This window comes from Martes martes, assembly GCF_963455335.1.
Source record: "Martes martes genome assembly, chromosome: 11".
Taxonomy (NCBI): Eukaryota; Metazoa; Chordata; class Mammalia; order Carnivora; family Mustelidae; genus Martes; species Martes martes.
In genome coordinates, this window is record NC_137899.1 from 38,045,058 (window position 1) to 38,065,017 (window position 19,960).

Below are 19,960 nucleotides of genomic sequence, written 5' to 3' on the forward strand. Positions count from 1 at the left end.
AGCAGGCTCCCTGCTGAGCCGGGAGCCCGATGCGGGGCTTGATCCCAGGACCCTGGGATCATGACCTGAGCCGAAGGCAGAGGCTTTAACCCACTGAGCCACTCAGGTGCCCCTAAAGTGAGTGAAAAGAAGTGGATTGTGAAGCAAATAGAAAAAGCAGAGAAGGGGCGCCTGGGTGGCTCAGTGGGTTAAAGCCTCTGCCTTCGGCTCAGGTCATGATCCCAGGGTTCTGGGATCAAGCCCCGCAGAGAGCCTGCTTCCCTCTCTCTCTCTCTCTCTAGCTGCCTCTCTGCCTACTTGTGGTCTCTCTCTGTCAAATGAATAAATAAAATCTTTAAAAAAACAAAAAAGAAGAAAGAAAAAGCAGAGAAGAGAACTGGTATAATACTGTCACAGACACCAAGAGAAGATTTCAAGGGGAGGAAGTAATCAGTCATGTGACAGACTGCAAAAAGGTAAAGCAGTTAGAAGACTGGGAAGAGCTGTTGAATTTGAGAGTAGTAATGATTTTCAGAAATACTGTTTTAGTGAAATGGTCAGGATAGAAGTCAGACTGCTGGGAATAATTGAGTCTTTTCTAAGGAAGTGGAGAGACAGTGGGTGTCCATCACTAATTTGAAAAATGTGGCTAAGAAAGAAAGGAAAATATTAGGAAAGTAACTGGAAGGATAACAGAATTAAGGAAAGAACATCTGTACCAGAAAGAGTGAAGATGGAGGGGTAACAGAGTACTCAAGGTCATACAGGAAATAGAGATGAAGAAATGGCCATTTTCAACTAGAACAGACTTTGGCAGTCATCTTGTTTTGTAACATCTTAGGATTATATAAGCCTCATTTTCCAGATGGACCTGTGCAAATAGAGACTTAAAGAAGTTAATTGATTTGTGCAGAGTCCAGCTATTTAGATTACGGGTCAAAGGGGTGGGAAGGGATTTGTCTTGCAGACTAGGGGGCTGCCCTACTACCCCTCTTCCTCTGATATTATAAAGAGAAAGGAAGGCAAAATAAATGAACAGAAGTGTTGAGATAGGGATAATTGGATGTTTCTTTTAAGGTAGAACATTTTATGTACCACCGAGTGTGCAAGAGAGGCTAAAAGTCACATTTGAATAAAGTATTTAGTTCTCTTTGCTTTAAGAGTGAGGAAATTGATACTTAGTTATAATGCTTTGGTTGAAGCATTAAAAAAAAAAAACTACCTCTTCAGAACCAGATATAAGTCCCTTATTATATAAAAGCAGAACACCTGACTTTTGTAGCATCAGTTTCACTAATATCCCTACCTAATACATCTTTCACTTACTGATGTTCCCCCACTTCATGCCCCAAATGTCAGCAAGCTGAAGTACTTTTTTAAAGTACTGCTCCAGTGTCAAGCAGTACTGCTGTTACCCAGCTTCTGTGCCAGAAGTACACAATGCTAGTTTTCCCTGACAAAACAGATGCTGCAAACATGGACCCTGTGTGTCATCACTAGTTAGGAGTTTTTCTCCAGGTGCCAATTGCAGCAATGAGATATAGGTCATTGTAGTTCCCTCACCTCCACTCCAGTCATTTGAGGACCCCTTTCAAAGACAGATTATTAGAAGGCCAGAAATCTCACCCAAGTTGCAAATATGTTCAGCAGTGACTCTCAGCAATGACTTTTCACACACCCATTTTTTTTAAATGCCAAAGAGTGCAGTCTGCACTCCAGCGTATCCTTCTAAGAAGGTTCCCCTTACCAATATTCTTACCTCTTAAATTTTGTTGTCTTTTCTAAAGAATGGAGCATTAAGTTAAAGATGATTTATCTAGTTTGCTGATATTTAGAATCTCTCCTATGATAATATCTGTTGTAAAGGAAATCAAATCATGGCTTTGAAAGCTTTACCAGTATGAATTTCAGAAATCATTTTCTACTACTCTGAATAAAGAACCAGAAAATAAAGTCAGCTCTCCTAATTCCATAGTGGTCAGAAGCAAATAGTTAATTCTCTGTTAGGATTAGATAAGCTCTGGAGCAAGCAGAATGGCTGAAAACAGGTAACAGACTCTGCTATAGGTATGGTAAGTCTGTGGACTTTCTGCAAGTTCCCAGTACTGAGTATGTTAGGTCATATAAACATATCCTTTTAGACAGCGACATAGGTAGTAGTCTAGGGTCACTACTTATCAGAAATTTTTTAAAGGTTTTATTCCTTTATTTGAGAGAGAGAGAGAGAGCAGGGGTGAAGGACAGAGGGAGAGGGAGAAACGGACTCACCACTGAGCAGGGAGCCCAACATGGGCTAATCCCAGGACCCTGAGATCACAACCTGAGCCAAAGACAGACACTTAACCCCCTTACCCCTCAAATTTTTATATGCATAAGAATCTCTTGGACATCAGAATCAGATTCTGATTCAGAAGCCTAGAGTGGGAAGGAGGGGTGTGGATGATTATGTTGAGATTCAGCGTTTCTAACAAACTCCCAGACAGTACTACTGATCCCCAGACCACACTTCGACTAGAGAGGTTCTATGTGGTTCTACGTTCTAGCAGTTAATATGACCTTGCCCTTGGGCTCCAGAATGTGGCTGCAACAGTGACTGCTTAGAGCGATGCCTAGCATATATTTTTTGTAAAGAGCCAGATGTAAAGAGTAAATATTTTGCGCTTTGTGGCCATAAGCCATATTCTTCTTGATTTGTTTCTGTGCTTGCTTTTATAATTTAAAAAGAAAATTTTTTTTTACCCTGAGATATACCCTCAGCCTTGACCAAGAAGCTGAAGTCATATCCATTGGGCTTGTCAAATTAGTCCATGGCTTTCAGGCCCGACAGATAGAAGTCCCTTATTTCATCAGGCCTCTTGGGATGACTATGGAAGAATCATAAGGATTCCAGTTCCAAAAGCAGTAAAGGAACTTTATAAGAAGATCTCTGTGTTTGTTGGAGGGAGGGAGATAAAATTATATGGAAGAAAATTTTCATTTGATGACATAAAAAATGAAAACTGAAACTATTCATATTTAGATCATAAGTAAGATCTGGGTAGAACTTTACCATGGACCAGGATGCATTTGACTTCTTTTAATTTATGTGATAGCAAGCTATTCTATGTGGCAGAACAACAGCCAGTTACGGTTATGAGAAATTGGTCAAACTTCTGTGTGAATCTCAGATCTTCTGCTTAATAGGTGGGTAACTTTGGCCAAGTTACTTAACTTTTCTGAGACATCATACTGTCCCTGGGGTTGTTTATAAATAAGAATGTGTACTTGAAATACTTAACATAGTGTTTGGAACTTAGAAGACACTAAATGGTGGCTGTTACTATGTTATTGTGGTCACGACTGAATTCTATAAAAGAATCAGCTCCATGACTAATTGTCACACTATTCTTTAAGGTAGATTATGTTCTAGATTGTCATCCTCATGGCATTTATGTCCTTCCTAATAATGTCTCTGCAGACATAATGGGGAAATTTGAACTGATAGCCTTTAGTAACAACATATTTAACCTTGCAAAACTATCGGAAACCTCAGTAGTAAACAAGACAAGTCACTCTTCAGTGTTTTGTTTTGTTTTTACTCCTTCATGTATTTTTAAGGTGAGATTTCTTTGGGCAAAATCCCACCTTTAAAAATTGAAAGATTGTTTGATACAGTATCTTCCCAACTTGGTTATCAGTGCTTATTCTCATCACTTACTTTGAGGACTATTGGAAACAGTTTTGCTTCAGTGATTTTCTCTTCCTAACTTCAGTTCAGTGTTGGACTGGATAATGAGGATATAAATGAAAACTTTTGTCTGCCATGTCAGGCATTCAGTCATTAGTGGTTAAAGTAACAGTATTACCAGTGTTCTTGTTTAAGAAAATTTATAGAAATTTATAAGATCTAAAGCATTGAGTAACCATGAAATGCTTTTATTTTTAAGTAAAACTTTATTTTTTTTAATTGGATGGAATTTTTGAATTTCTTTTTAAAGTTTAGTAAATTGGCTTTTGTTGTTACTGTTTTTAATCAAAGGAAATCACCCTAATACCAATAAATAAGAATTGCCATCTTAAAATCAGAAGCCACTGGTATCTAAATAACTTTTGTTATTCTAAGTACATACTTTATGTTTTTGGTGTGTTTCATTATATAGTTATTTTTTCAAATATCTAGCATGAAATAACTTGTTTAAATCTGTGGTTGCAATATCTCTTTTAGCTTTTAGTAAAACATGGAGGAGATTTATTTGCCGAGAATGAAAATAAAGATACTCCTTGTGATTGTGCTGAAAAGCAACACCACAAAGATTTGGCTCTCAATCTGGAATCACAAATGGTGTTCTCACGAGATCCCGAAGCTGAAGAAATAGAAGCTGAATATGCTGCATTAGACAAACGAGAGGTAAGATTTTGTTTTGTTTTGTTTTTAAATTAAAAAATTATATGGATTTTTTTCTTTTCATAAGTTCTAATTTTATTATATGGTGATTTTATATTGTTTTATTTTTCTACTTTAAAATCCAATTCATGTGGTCTTCTTCACCATCATCTACATGGCCATGATTATGAAAATACATGTAGAAAACCTGGAAGTGGCAACTGTCCTCTAACATATGTAAATATGCTTATATTTATTTATTTTAAAGATATATTTATTTGAAAGGGTAGGGTGGAGGGATAGGGGGAGGGACAGAGGGAGAGAGAAGTTCCAGTAGACTCCGCGCCGAGCATAGCACCCCACACAGGGCTCAGTCTTACAACCCCAAGATCAGACCTGAGCCGAAACCAAGAGTTAGACGCTTAAGAGACCGTCCAAACGGTCTGGGAATCTTGTCAATTTTACCTCCAAAAGTGTAATCTGAATCCGTTTACTTTTCCTGGTCTCTACTCATGCTGTCCAAGGCCCTCTCCATCTGAGTTTCCTAACTGGCCTCCTGCCTTCTATTTTGATCCCCTTAGAATCCATTTTGTACCCATTTTGTACATTTTTTTTTAAGATTTTATTTATTTATTTGACAGACAGAGATCACAAGTAGGCAGAGAGGCAGGCAGAGAGAGAGAGAGAGAGGGAGGAGGAAGCAGGCTCCCCGCCGAGCAGAGAGCCCGATCCAGGGCTCGATCCCAGGACCCCGAGATCATGACCTGAGCCGGAGGCAGAGGCTTAACCCACTGAGCCACCCAGGCACCCCCATTTTGTACATTTTTAAACTTAAATTAGATCATATAAATCTCTTCTAAATTACTTAGTAGCTTTTCATTGTACTTAGAATAAAACCCAAACTGTTTGCTCAGATATAGGACCTTATATAGTCTCACCACTACTTACCTCTCCAACATCACCTCAAAACTTTCTCCCCAACATATTTTGCTCTAATTATAATACCTAGACTATACTGAGGCTTTTGCATTTGTTGTTTCTTCTATCAGAAATCTCCCAGTTTTTCTCTTGGCTGGCTCAGTAGTTCTTCAGAGAGGCCATCTTGGGCTATTTTTTCACAAATAGATCCCTCTCCTTCTTTGCCATAATACCCTATTTTTATAACAGTCATCACATGCTATAATTATTTTGTTTATGTTTTTACTTGTTTTTTACTTTTCTTTCCTATTAGATTGTCCGCTCCATGAGGGCCAGCATCATAACTGCCTTAATCAACAGAGTATTTTTATTGTTTGACACAGTGTACATCCATAGTAGTATTAAGTAAATTATAAGACACAATAAATTTTTTCCTCCCAAAATTATTCTGGTTCCTCCATGTTCAATGCCAACTTGATTCTAAAAGGACTTATACTAACTATTGTTTCCATGTATTCAGAAAAATAATTGTATTGTTTGGGGTTTTTCCCCATGAATTCTCAACAGTTTTGAACTTCCGTACTCTCCAGATTATTAAAGGAACTGAGTTTCTTGGAATTCAGAAATTTGTGGGGGGGGGGGGGTTGTTTTATTTATTTATTTATTTATGTATTTATTTGACAGAGAGCGAGAGAGCCCAAGCAGGGGGACTAGTAGAGAAGGAGGGAGAGGGAGAAGCAGGCTCCCTGCCAAGCAGGTAGCCCAATGTACGGCTCGATCCCAGGATCCTGAGATCATTACCTGAGCCAAAGGCAGATGCTTAACCATCTGAGCCACCCAGACACCCCCAGAAATGTATATTTCTTTACCCTTTTTGTTTCCTACGTTATTTTGTGGTAATGCTTATTCAGATTAAGTATACAGAGGAAGAGAGGATGATGTCCTAAGCACTTTCACATGGTTGTTGAATCCACATTGTAATGGTGAATAACAGTTATGCCCCTTTCTTTTTTTAAGTGAGGAAGATAAATCAGAAAATAGCTGAATAGTGTACCAGGATCAAAGTGAGCTAAACCTGCTTCTTCTGACTTCTCTATTTGCTATACTGCCTATCTTTTCATACTCCATCATCTTGAGTCAGACATAGAAACTATTACTGTAGGATGCCTGGGTGGCTCAGTTGGTTAAGCAACTGCCTTTGGCTCAGGTCATGTTCAAGTCCCACATTGGGCTCCCAGCTCCATGGGGAGTCCACTTCTCCCTCTGACCTTCTCCCCTTTCATGCTGTCTCACTATCTCTCTCTCAAATAAATAAAATCTTTAAAAATTAAAAAAAAAAAGAAACTATTACTGTAATAATAAAATAATTTGGTCAGAAGACAACATTTGAACAATAATCTAGAAATAATGTGACATGATTAAATTGAAAGACATTTATGAGTATATTCAGGCTTATTATATCAAAGATACTATCTTACAAGTAAATTAGAAAATAATAGTAATCATTATCAATCGATTTAAGATCTAAATGAACTTAATATAACTATAATAGACTATTAAGTTAAAAAAAAGTTACAGAACAGTTTGATACTAATTATATAGAAAAGACTAGTATGTATTGAGAGAAGAGTGAGGTATACCAAAGTGGTAATTACGATTATGGATAATCTTTTTACCATTATTATTTTTTCTATTTACATGCATTTCTTAAAATCTATGTGTATTTATGCTAAAAAATTTTTTTTAATTTCCTCCTTTCTTACTCTACCCCACAGTAGGAAGTTTCTTGTGTGTGCTACCAGACTTAAGCAAACATACGTGATACAGAATTTTTAATGCAAAAGTAGGGTCAAATAGTAAGTATATTGAGTATTTAAGAAAAAATTTTTTAATTGAAGTATAGTTGACACACAGTGTTATACTAGTTTCAGTTGTACAACATGGTGATCAGCAAGTTTATATGTTATGCTGTGCTCACCACAAATATTTGGTCACCATAAATTGCTATCATATGTCACTACACAACACTGTTATAGTACCTTTGACTTGATTTCCTATGCTATACCTCTTATTCCTGTGACTTATTTATTCCGTAACTGGAAGCCTTATTTCTCCCACTCCCCTTCATCCATTTTGCCCACCACCCGCCTCTGACCATCCCTCCCTCTAGCAACCATTAATTCTCTGTATTTATGTGTCTGTTTCTGCTTTTTGTTTTTTTGTTTATTCATTTGGGGTTTTTTGGGATTCCCCATATAAGGGATATCATATGATATTTGTCTTTCTCCGACTTATTTCCCTTAGTATAATACCCTCTAGGTCCATCAGAGTTGTTATAAATTGCAAGATCTCACTTTTTTTTTAACAGCTGAATAATATTCTATCAGGTATGTGTAGGTCCACCACATTTTACCCATTCATCTATCAGTGTGCGTTTAGATTGCTTCCATATCTTGGCTATTACAAATAATGCTGTAGTAAACATAAGGGTACATATATCTTTTCAAATTACTGTTTTTGAGTTCTTTAGGTAAATAACCCAATAGTGGAATTACTAGGTCATATGGTATTTGTTTTTAATTTTTTGAGGAGTCTCCATCCTGTTTTCCACAGTGGCTGCATCAGTTTACATTCTCACAAATATTATGTGAGGGTTTCTTTTTCTCCACATCCTTGCCAACTCTAAAATAGTTTTTCAACTTAACAATACATCATGAACATCTTTCCTAAGTCAGAACATATGATCTATGTATTTTAACCATTTACCTATTAATTTAGATATTTTTTGTTACTAAAAACAAGACTAAAGTGAATATTTATCTACTTGTTACATATTTATCTTTATCCAGTTGTGTCATTCTTGTGGTTTAAAACATGGATCTGGGGCGCCTGGGTGGCTCAGTCATTAAGCACCTGCCTGCAGCTCAGGTCGTAATCCCAGGGTCTTGGGATCGAGTACCGCATCGGGCTCCCTGCTTAGCAGGAAACCTGCTTCTCCTTCCACTCCCCCTGCTTGTATTCCCTCTCTTAGTGTGTCTTTCTCTGTCAAATAAATAAATAAAATCTTAAAAAAAAATGGATCTGAAATCACACTGACTGGATTCATATCTTACCCCCATGACTGACTTACCATATGACCTTGAGGAGTTTATTCAGTCTCTCTGCTTCGATTTCTTCTTCCTTAAAATGGAGATCATAATGGTTCCTGCTTTGTAGAGTTGTAGTGATCCTTAAACGAGATGTGATATATGTAAATACTTGGAACAGTACCTGAGTCATTATATGTGTTATTTAAATGTATGCTGTTATAATCATCATCATTTTATCATTGTTGTTACTGTGGGTATATACACATTTTGAAAGTATATTCCCTATAAATTTGTAGAAATTGGTTTGATGGATCATGAGATACATACATTTTATGGTTTAATAGATGCTGTTAAACTATCCTAAAAGATTATATCAATTTATTTTCTTCTAGTAGCATATTAGACAATATGAAAGAATGTTAAATATTAAGAATATTAAAGAATTTCCTCACATTTCTGCTAGCATTAGATATTATCAGAGTTTTTAATTTTTACTAGTTTAGGTAAGTGGTACCTATTTGAATTTATTCGATTATTCTGTAAATTTATTGTTTATTTGCTTTTTTCCCTATGGATTGTTGTATTTTCTTAATGCTTTCCAAAAAACTCTATTTTTCTTTATCCCAAGTTTTTTACTTAGAATATTCAGATGTAAATTTTTCTTCCTCTGTGGCTTCTGAATTTGTGTTTAGGTTAATATTATAATCATATGCCCCTATATTTGTCCTAGTTTTATAGTTTTGTTTTTAATCCATATTAGATTATTTTTATCTCTTATTTCATAATGTAAAAAACAATACTTTCATAACTACTTGTACACAAATGCTTATAGCAGCACTGTTCACAATAACCAAAAGTTGGAAACGACCCAAATCTCTATCAATAAATGTGGATAAATAAAATGTGTGGTATAGGGACGCCTGGGTGTCTCAGTTGGTTGGACGACTGCCTTTGGCTCAGGTCATGATCCCGGAGTCCCGGGATCGAGTCCCGCATCGGGCTCCCAGCTCCATGGGGAGTCTCCTTCTCCCTCTGACCTTCTCCTCTCTCACGCTCTCTCTCATTGCCTCTCTCTCAAATAAATAAATAAAATCTTTAAAAAAAAAATGTGTGGTATACATATACGATGGTATATTAATCATAAAAAGGAAAGAAGTACTAACACATGCTACAATAAGGGTCAATCTCAGAAACATTGTGCAGACACAAAAAGTCCGATGTTAAATAACTCCATTTATAGGAAATATCCAGAATAGGTAAATCCATAGAGAAAGAAAGTACACTAGTGTTTGCCAGTGTCAGGGAAGAGGAAGGACTAGGGAGTGACTACTATTAATGGGTATGGAGTTTTATTTTGGGATGTTAAGAATGTTTGGGAATTAGCTGCATGTGGTAGTTATACAGCATTGTTGAACTGAATTGTACATTTTAAAATTGAGGATTTTTTAAAGACTTTATTTATTTGAAAGAGAGAAAGGGAAAGCACAAGTGGGGGTGGGGAGGGAGAGGCAGACTCCCCGCTGGTCAGGGAGCCCAACATGGGGGATCTCTTTCAGGACCTTGAGTTTATGACCTGAGCTGAAGGTAGATGCTTAAACGACTGAGCCACCCAGGTGTCCCTAAAATTGTTATTTTTAAGTAATGTGTGTTTCATAGCAATTTAAAAAATAAAACCAAAAAACAACACTTTCTTTAAAATTCATTTTGTACTTTCTGCTTTGACTCTCATCAACTTTTGGATTATTCTGTCTCTGCTAATAGTTTTACATGGTCCGCTATGTAATTGTATTAAACTACATAATTAGGTAGTTTAATATTTTATTTATTTATTTGAGAGAGACAGAGAGAGAATGAGCGAGGAGAAGGTCAGAGGGAGAAGCAGACTCCCCATGGAGCTGGGAGCCCGATGCGGGACTCGATCCCGGGACTCCAGGATCATGACCTGAGCTGAAGGCAGTCACTTAACCAACTGAGCCACCCAGGCGCCCATATTTAGGTAGTTTAAAAGGTTCATATTCCCAAGGTGTTTATTTTAGCTAAGTTTCTGAATTCAGTTAATGATCTGGACACTGTATAGTATTTTATATCTATAATTTCTTCTTGATACATTTTAATTAAGTTTTCCTTCAGATTAGTTTATAAATGGATAAAATCTATTTCTTCACCCATCATTCAGTGAAACTCTGAGTGACTACTCTGCCAGACACTTTTAGGAGCTTGAAGATACAGTGAGGAACAAAGATAAGGTCCTGTCCTCTAGGTGCTTATGTACTGGCATCAATATAGAAGCACACAAATAAGGTTAAAAAAGTAAATGAACACAATTTGTGAGAGTGGTAACTGCCATGAGGAAATAAAAACAAGGTGGTTTGTTGGAGTGATGGTTGGGAAGAGTGTATTTAATTTACATAAACCTGTAAGGACAGAACAGAGAAACTGGTGAGTTTTGGACCTATTTAGGGGTCAGGCTCTGTAGGAGTAGACTGTGTGACTATATGTGGGTAAATGGAGGGAAAACGGAACAATATGTTGTTATGAAAGCCATCTAATGAATTTCCCCTGCCGCTTCTCTCTCAGTCAATAACTCAGGAAGGCTCAGGCTCTTTTTCTGTCAGGAAACCCATATGGTGGACATTGCCTTAGCTGGCTTCTCTGGTTAGCAGGTTTAGCCTACTGTGCAAGAGCAGCTGCCTTCCTCTTAGATCAAAGTACAGATCAGGGTAGACCAGGCCTTAATTCCAGGGGAGGACAGCTGAGTAAGAAGAGAGGAAATGGAAACAAAGGGAAGGGTCTGAGAATCCTAGACATTCTCTAGGTGTTCTTTCCCCTCTTTCCTCCTGGCTAAGCTCATGGATCAGCTAATGAGAGATTGATATTAAGAAGAATTGGAAATATTCTTTGTTCCCTGAGTGCCTTTCACGTCTTCTGAAATTTTAACAATTACTAATACATTTGGGTATATAAAAATGGGTACCATTTTTCATTTTTTAACAATAAGTATGTTTTACCTATATAATTGGGGAAAGCTGTTTTCATTGTGGAAAGAAATAAATTCTTTCATAAATACTTTGTCATAGTCTTTTCTGAAACAGTTTTTGAAGATATTGTCACTTTATACATGATAGCCAAAGGGGTACAGTTTGTATGTTGGGCTCTTTCACATTTTTTCGGTGGTATTTTGGTAGCAGAAGTATGCACTAGTGTAAAAGAGGTACTTTTATTTGCTCTTACCTTTTTAAATCAGTTTCCTTGTTCTTTCTGTGTATCAGTACTGACTGCTTTGAAGGTTAATACTACATTGTGTTTAATTTGAAAATAGAAGCAGTTTATCTTTCCAGCAAGAAAGAGAAAGGCACCTTCATTTTAATCGTTCTTGCAGAAGAGAGGGCTAATGCCCACTTGGGGACTGAGCAATGTATTGAAATGCTTCGCATGACCTAATTACAGTTCTGTTGCAGAGATTCAGAGTGAATATGTTATGTGTTCATGAAGGCAATATGTCTTTCTGCTTCAAGAACTATTTTTCTTCCATTGTAACCTAAATTTAAAACTGAATTCTCTCTTTTTAAACATACCTAAGATCAAATCTCATTTGGCTCACATAAATAAAGTAGAATGGTAGCTAATCTAAAAAAGAGCATTTAGATTGGGTGTTATATGGGAGTGTTGAATCACTGTATTGTACACCTGAAACTAGTATTACACTCTATGTCAACTAATTCAAATAAAAACTTAAAAAATAAAATATAAATAAATAAAAAGAATATTTAGAAATAATACGAGGAAGTGTACAGTTGCCACCACTAGGAATGTCAAGAAATATCCATTCTTGTTGTTGAGGCAGAAGAGGTATCTGGAATCCCAATTCTAAACTTGGAACATATATTTTAGAAGTAATGTTCTACATAAGGTGTAAGTTCTCTACTGGAGTGAATACTATAACTTTAACCATAAAAGGATTTCTTAGATTTTTGCAGGGGAAAGTGTGATTCACAAATTAGCTGAAAAGCAAACTGTACATGATAATTTAGGGATTATAAAGGTTAAGAAATTTATCATGTCAACTGAGAAAAATTATCCCTGTTGAATAAAATCTCAGTCATATGTGGTTAAATAAGAATTGGTGAAAGGAGGGTGCCTGAGTGGCTCAGTTGTTAAGCCTCCAACTCTTTGTTTTGGCTCAGGGTGCAAGGAATTGAGCCCCACTCCCTTCCTCATTGGGCTCCCCATTCAGTGGGGAATCTGCTCTGCCTCCCTTCCTCTCCTGCCCCTTCCCCCATGCGTGCTATATCTGTCTCTGTCTCTGTCTCTCTCTCTCTCTCTCCCTCTCAAATAAATCTTTAAAAAAAAAGAATTGGGGAAATGGTTTCCACAAATAACCCCCAAAGTGAAGCAAGAAATAAAGATAGTAGCTTATTCTAAAATATCTGTAAATCAACTAAAATGGATGAGATTTGCTAATTGCCCAGAGGTCTCTGAAGATAGTGATATGTGCTGCTAGAGGACAGCCTCAATTCTTGGGAATTTCAACTGCTTTTTAAGCTTTTGTCTTTGGCCTTTAGTCTGTGCTTACTGTAGTAAACTGATTACAACTGTTTAAAGGAATTGAAGTAGACAGTATATCAATGTTAATAGCACAATATTGAGTAAAAATAAAAGGAAATTGCCTAAGTTATGCTATAATGTTATGACAACCATACATCAAATTCATGATAGTCATTTCCATAGGCAATGATGGAGAGAATTAGGGAAATGTAATGGGGAAAACATATTACAGATTATTTTAGGTTTTACATTATCCCCTCCTTGTCCCCGTGGTCTGTTACCCGCAGTCAATTGCAATCCAGAAGCAAATGATCTTCCTTCTGACATATCCTCAGAAGGTCAGTAGTAGCCTAACACTGTATCATAATGCCTGTGTTATTCACCTCACTGGATCTCATCACACAGGCATTTTACCACCTCATGTCATCACAAGAAGGGTGAACACAGTCCAGTAAGATATTTTGAGAGAGAGAAACCACATTCATACAACAATTACAGTGTATTATAATTGTTTTATTATTGTTGTTAATCTCTTACTGTGCTTAATTAATAAACTTTATCATAAGTATGTGCGTATAGGGAAAAACCGTATATGTAGGGTTCAGTACTATCGATGTTTTCAGGGATCCATGATGGAGAGTATTGAGACACACATTCCCCAGTGGATGAGAGTGGAGGGGAAACTGCTGCATAAAATTTTGCTTCTTGTGTTTCATTTTGTTTTACAAAGGACTTGAAACAAGTATGGCAAAAATGTTAACAGCCATTGTTTCTGAATAGTGAAACACTGTGTTTATGTTTTCTTTTAAAAGCAAACAAAGATAAAAGATTACAAAAGAATAAAAAACTTGAGATGATATAGTACCTATATAAAGAAAACTATATAGTACCTATATAAAGGGCATTAACAAATACTTGAATAAACAGAGGTAATATGTTTATGACTAAGAATTCTGAATAGTATAGCATAGTCACATCTCCCCAGGTTAATTAGGAAGTATCATACAATCCCACTAATAATCCAAATTGGATCTTAGTAAGTTTATATGTTTGGTGATTCAGTGGTTAAACTCAGTGAACATATGTATTTATATATATATTTACATATATAATTGATTTATAAAAGGCAGACTGGATAAAAACACTTGAGAACTTTAGTCATGATTATTGCTCAGTGGTGTGGTATTATAGGTTTTTATTTCTAATTTTTTTTTGGATTACCCAAATTTTTAAAAATTGTAAAGTAAGATCGTCTTTATAGTATGGTGCCTTTATTTTAGAATAAGAAGATTGCATGAGCCTTGGTATCCCACTTTCTAGCTTGTGTAAGATTTGTGAAACAGTAGTTTGAGATCCTTGATGATGAAAAGGCACACAGAGCCTTTTTAACTTCAGTAATCAAACTGAAACAGGAAGATTGAATTAAATGATTATCACATATATTTGTTTATAGGCATTCATGATTTCCTAAGAGTATAACAGCCAATTTAACTTGATTTTCTTCTTTTCAAAGCCATATGAAGGATTACGGCCTCAGGATCTTCGTAGATTGAAAGATATGCTTATTGTGGAGACAGCAGACATGCTTCAGGCTCCACTGTTTACTGCCGAAGCTTTACTTCGAGCTCATGGTAATGAAAAATGTCTTGTACTTCTGTACATAAATGCCTTTTGAAACTTCTCAGAGTTAAAATACAGCTATTTTACTATATCAGTATAAAACAAAATGGTTTGTTAAACAAGCCTAAGTTTTTTGTGTAGTGGTTACTCTAGTACCCAGCATACTTAGAACATTCTGTATTTTGGAGTACAAACTGGCTATAAATCATAGAGGAGAAATGGGAAGTTTGTGTTTAAAAACCAGGCTACTAAATCAGCTTATGGATTGTCTAATTTTAGAAATGTGCCTGATTTGAGCAGGGTTGAAAGTTGGAATCCATAGTCCTAGTCCTAGTTTTAACATTAATTTTTACTAAAGTTAGTTAAATACCTAACAATTGTAGTATTAGTACTGTCAGTTACATTTATTTTATATAAAAGCTGTTTTTCACTGTGAAGTGTACAAAGAGAAATTATGGAGTCAACACAAGAATATACAACCCTTTTTAAGTTTGTTTTGTTTTGTTTTGTTTTAGGGTTTTTTGTTGTTGCTTTTTAAAGGACATTACCAACTTTACTCAGGAAAAGTACTCAGTTTTAAGTTCCCTGTGATACTTAAGGCAGCCATTCTGATTGTTGTCACATGCTGAGTTGGACCCTGTCATTGCACAGTTTATATTTGATATTTTGGTTGGTTTCAAAGATACTTTTTTTCTGATTTAAAAATTATTTTTAAAAAGAGAAAGGTGAATGGCTCTTCTGCCTGGCTTACTGGTCTGTTTGAACTATAAATCTGTATCATCAAAACCAAAATAGAATGTCAATTTCCAAAATTTTTTATGTAATTTTTTGATCAGAAGAAAATTTTAAATTCTGTATTTCATCATCCTTTGGTCATCACTGTGAATAATTTGATATATGACTTTCTAGAATCCCTATGTTCATTATTGATATTTCCTAGGGTTCTGTACTTGAAATTATTCCCACTTTATATACCAGTGGCTTGTAAATTTTAGTATAAATGAGGATTACCTGAGAAACTAAACAGAGATTCCTAGACTGTTTTCAAGTCTAAGTCATTAGGGGAGGGTGAGGCTTAAAAATACATGTTGTAAAGATGCCTCCCAAGTGGACCAGTCTCGGAGGAACATTACTATAGACATTTATCTAACGAAACTGAAGGTTTCAAAAACCACCCAAATAATAAAGAGTATATCTACAACCTGACTTTAATAAAGTATTTGAGGTTGGGTTTCTAAATGTCTGTTTAACATTTTTTTTTTCTTCAATCTAAGGACGTCCACACCTAAACTCCTCTTTTCTTCCACTATCTTGATACACAAGCGTCACATTCATCAAATTACCCTGCCAGAAATGTGAAAGTCGTACTTTACTCCTCCAAGCCTGTTATATTTGGCCACAGTCTCATCATTTCTCTTCTTAAGTGTCTCTCATCTTCCCTTCTCCCCATCCCCCACTCCTTCTCTAGCTCTTTCCATTCCCATTGCCACTGACTTAAATTCAGGCTGTCATTTGTTTCCATCTAAATCATAGTCTCCTGAGTCCTGGTCTCCAGTGTTGTCATTCTTCTTTCATCCTATTAATTTTTCATATTGACATTAGACTGTTCTTTTAAAATGCACATTTGAGCATGTCACTCCCTTGCTGAAAAACTCTTCACTAGCTCTCCACGGACTTAAAACCATCCAAACCCTTTAGTAGACCTTCATGACCCAGATTTGTTTACCTGGTCTGTCATCTGCCCATTTCTCTACTTACCCACTCTTGCTTTTCCTTAGTAACCATGTCTTCCAGGAAACCTTTCTGCTTATGTGTTCCCAAGTCCTGTCTATTCCTACTACATCCTGTGTCATACAGTTAAAGTACAGTTTTATAGTAATCTCTTCATTTGCTTTTCTTCTAGATTAACCTGCGAGCTCTTAGAGGGTAGCTTTTAATGTTTTTTGTTTCCATAGTACCTGACATACACTAAGCTCTCAGAAAATGGTTATAGAACGAATAATATATAATAAATAATATATCTGAAGTGTTATTTATATATATGTTACTCCTGTACATATTCCATTGCCCAGAATTCAGTCACTTGGCTACAAGCAACAGTTCTACACTGGAGCATTTTTTTGTACTTATAACCATGTCTGCCACAGGTATCTGCAGTCACCTAGATAATGTATCTTAATTCTGAGTTACAATTTATAAAGAATCTAAGTTATGTAGAGTATCATGGCTCAGGTTACAGTATATAGAGAATCGAAGTCTAACCTTAAGAAAAATTTTTAAAAGGAACATTTTTATCTCTATTTGTTTACATTGTGTCATCAAGTATTATTAAATGATCAACTCCAGGGGCACCTGGGTGACTCAGTGTGTTAAGTGTCCAACTCTTGATATCAGCTCAGGTATGATCTCAGGGTTGTAAGATCGAGCCCACGTCAGGCTCCATGCTAAGCATGGAGCCTGCTTAAGATTAATTCTCTCTCTCCTTCTGCCCCTCCCCCCCCCGAAAAATGTTCAACTCCATTTTTACCCCATTGATATTTTCCTGAGTTACTTCTTTTACATAGTAAGGGTCAGTTCTAATAAGGTGACAATCTAATTAAATTTTCTTATTTGGTGTTATTCATTCTGTGGTAACTTTTTTGATAACTTAATAGTTCTATATTTCATTTCTCTGTTTAGGCATAAAATAGAGGCTAGCAGGTTTTCAAATGGACATCTCTTCTATATTGTTTGTGTAATACCAGTAACAGAGACATTTGATAATCAAATAAGATTTACAGAGATAACTGTTGTTAGTGAATAAAATAGTGCACAGAACTATAATTTATTCTAATTGCTCTCAGAGTCAGAATAGCCTCTGTTTCAGGGCTATTGAACTGAACTATTTGGAAGATTTATAGATTACATCCTGGGTAACATTCACTCAGCTTTACACAGGAAAGTAGATTTGAGTATTATATTATCTGTTGTCAAATTTAGTCCCAAGATAATGAAGTTGATCTAGATTAAGCAGAAGACAGAAATGTTTGGCAGTATTTACTATGCAGTAATTGAATTTTAAGGAAGACTCTGTTAGGAATACAGAGGTCATTCTCTGAGTATTTCCTCAGTAATACAAGTAACTTATAATTGAATGCTGTCTAATAAGAAAATAAGTAAAACTTTAAAAATACAAGATGAAGGGCAATTTGCTTATGGTTAGAATTAACTTATATTGAAGTATTTTTTAAGCTCCCTTGAAGACTCGTCATCTCTAGGCAACAAAGCATCAGTGGCCTGCATCTTCTCACTCTCCTCTCTTCCTAGGAAATGATACCTTCTTTGAAGGTTTCTGTAGGTGTAGATTTCTCCCTCTGGACTAGACTTCTTTTCTTAGCTATACAGCCTTGAATATAGCCACCTATTTTAAAGCATCTCTTGGATATCTCAAAAGCACCTTAAACTCATCATGTCTAAAACTAAAATCATGCTCTTCCACCTGTATCTGATTGTCTGGTATTCCTTATTTACATAGATTGTACCAACCAACAAATAGGTAAACCTGGGACACCAACTTTGATATATCCTGTCCTTCTGACTCTGTGTCCTATTGTCACCAAATTGTCACTTTCACCTTCCCGATTTTAAACTCCTCTCTTTCTCTTTATGGCCTCTACAACCACCCACCTAGCTCTAGCTTCCATCATCTCTCACTTATACTACCCATTACAGTCCTCTTTGGACTGTCTTCCCTCTATTCCTGCCCTGTCCAGTTTCTTTGTTTGTTGTAGCTGGAATTGTCTTTTCAAATCTGATTGTGACAACCTGTCCTTCCTTACCCCAAGCTCAGCTTCTCAGTGACTTCCCATCACTCTTGAACTCATGATGAAAAGTGTTATTAAAAAGTCCTGCCTGATCTAGTCCCTGACTCTCTTCTCAGCCTCATCTCATCCAGTGCCCTCCCTCTGTTCCCCATGCTACAGTTTCATTGAACTTTTTAATTTCACAAGGATGCCATCTTCCCTCCTACCACAGGGACTTTGAACATGCTGTGAACCACGAGTCTAGAAAGTCTTTCCCCCTCCCTTTTACTACTTAACTCCCACTCATCTTTCAGTTGTCCGCTTCAAGCTACTTCCCCAGAGTCACCTTCTCTGAGTGGTATTCTCTACGTGTCCTTCATGTGGGCACTCTGACAGTGATGATTCTTTTACTTAATGTCTTTCTCCTTTCACAAAGGCAGGAATCCTGCCCGATTTTTCCTCCCTTTGTATCTCCACTGCCCGACACAGTGCATGGCACATAAAAGACATTCAGTAATTATTTGCTAAGTGAATGATTGATAGAATCCAAGCAGAAGTTGTGCTGAAAAATATTCATAATAAGACTAAAATTTAGCATATTTAATATCTGTTTATCTGTTTATAGTAGTACTTTTTTTCCTTTATTAAAAAGTGACATAATGGATACTTTGAAAAATAATCTTACTGTTCGAAGAAAAGTAATTTTAACTTTTTAAGTAAGTAATGACCTGTCAAAACACTAACATCCATGTAGCAACATTTCCTGGAAGGCACCCATATAATTTTTTTCCCTTGTCGGATTTTCCTTCCTCTTTGTGATCTGACAGACCCCTTTTCCAATCTCATTTTCCATCTTTCCAAATGACAATGTAGTATGCTATTATTTTACAGAAGTGCTCACATCTCTTCCTTATACTTCTGTCCCCTGCTCATATGGTTTACACAGCTGGAAATATACTTGATGTATCTGTATTGCATCTCTAAATCATAATTATCCTGCTAAACCACCAAATACACTGATTTAATATGGTTGAGAAAAGTCTTGCTTAGAACATTTCCATAGCTGTTTGTATTAGAGCTATAAAATTGTATAGAATGGGCCTATGTTGAATAGTTGACTCTGTACTACTCTTGACACCATATTTCATTGTGCTACAGTGGAAAGAAAACGGGTTTTAGAATTACAGAAATTGGTTTCAAATCCCTCTCTATGTGAGCCTAGCAAGGTTATATCACTTCTCTGAGTCCTGACTTCTTCACCTGAATAATGATTGAGATTTTTGGGGGAATAATTTGTGTAAAACAACAAAATAATTAGATTTATTTTTTTATTATTTTTAATGGGTTAGGTTTTTATGGCTCTGAACGTTATAACAACGTGATTCACTGGACTTTAAAAAAGTGTTCATAGTAGGAAGATCATATTTTTTAGTTAAGTCAGATGTGAACTCAATACAGAATGTATACCTAATACACTAAAACTTTACAACCATAATCCCTTCAGAAGTTTCTTCTGCTTTCAAGCTGTTTATCAAATGATTTTTGGACTCATTGGCATTTTGACGTGTTTATAGCAAGCTATGTAATCATTTTACAACTTGACACCAGTGAAACCAATTGCAAATTTTACATATTTTTATTGAAAAGAGTAAAATGGCTAAGTC

At 36.1% G+C, this 19,960-nt stretch overlaps 1 protein-coding gene across 2 annotated transcripts in view; it reads left to right on the forward strand.

Annotated features, from left to right (window-relative positions):
* Positions 1-19,960, forward strand: part of ANKIB1 (ankyrin repeat and IBR domain containing 1) — a 153,525-nt gene that overhangs the window by 80,190 nt on the left and 53,375 nt on the right. Inside the window, exons 4-5 of one of the 2 annotated variants that reach the window (XM_080818598.1) lie at positions 4,184-4,366; positions 14,408-14,525. In XM_080818598.1, coding sequence (XP_080674724.1) covers positions 4,184-4,366; positions 14,408-14,525 — 301 coding nt within the window. Of the gene's footprint in view, positions 1-4,183; positions 4,367-4,558; positions 4,580-14,407; positions 14,526-19,960 lie in introns of those variants that run through there. The other variant, XM_080818599.1, reaches the window with a different exon arrangement.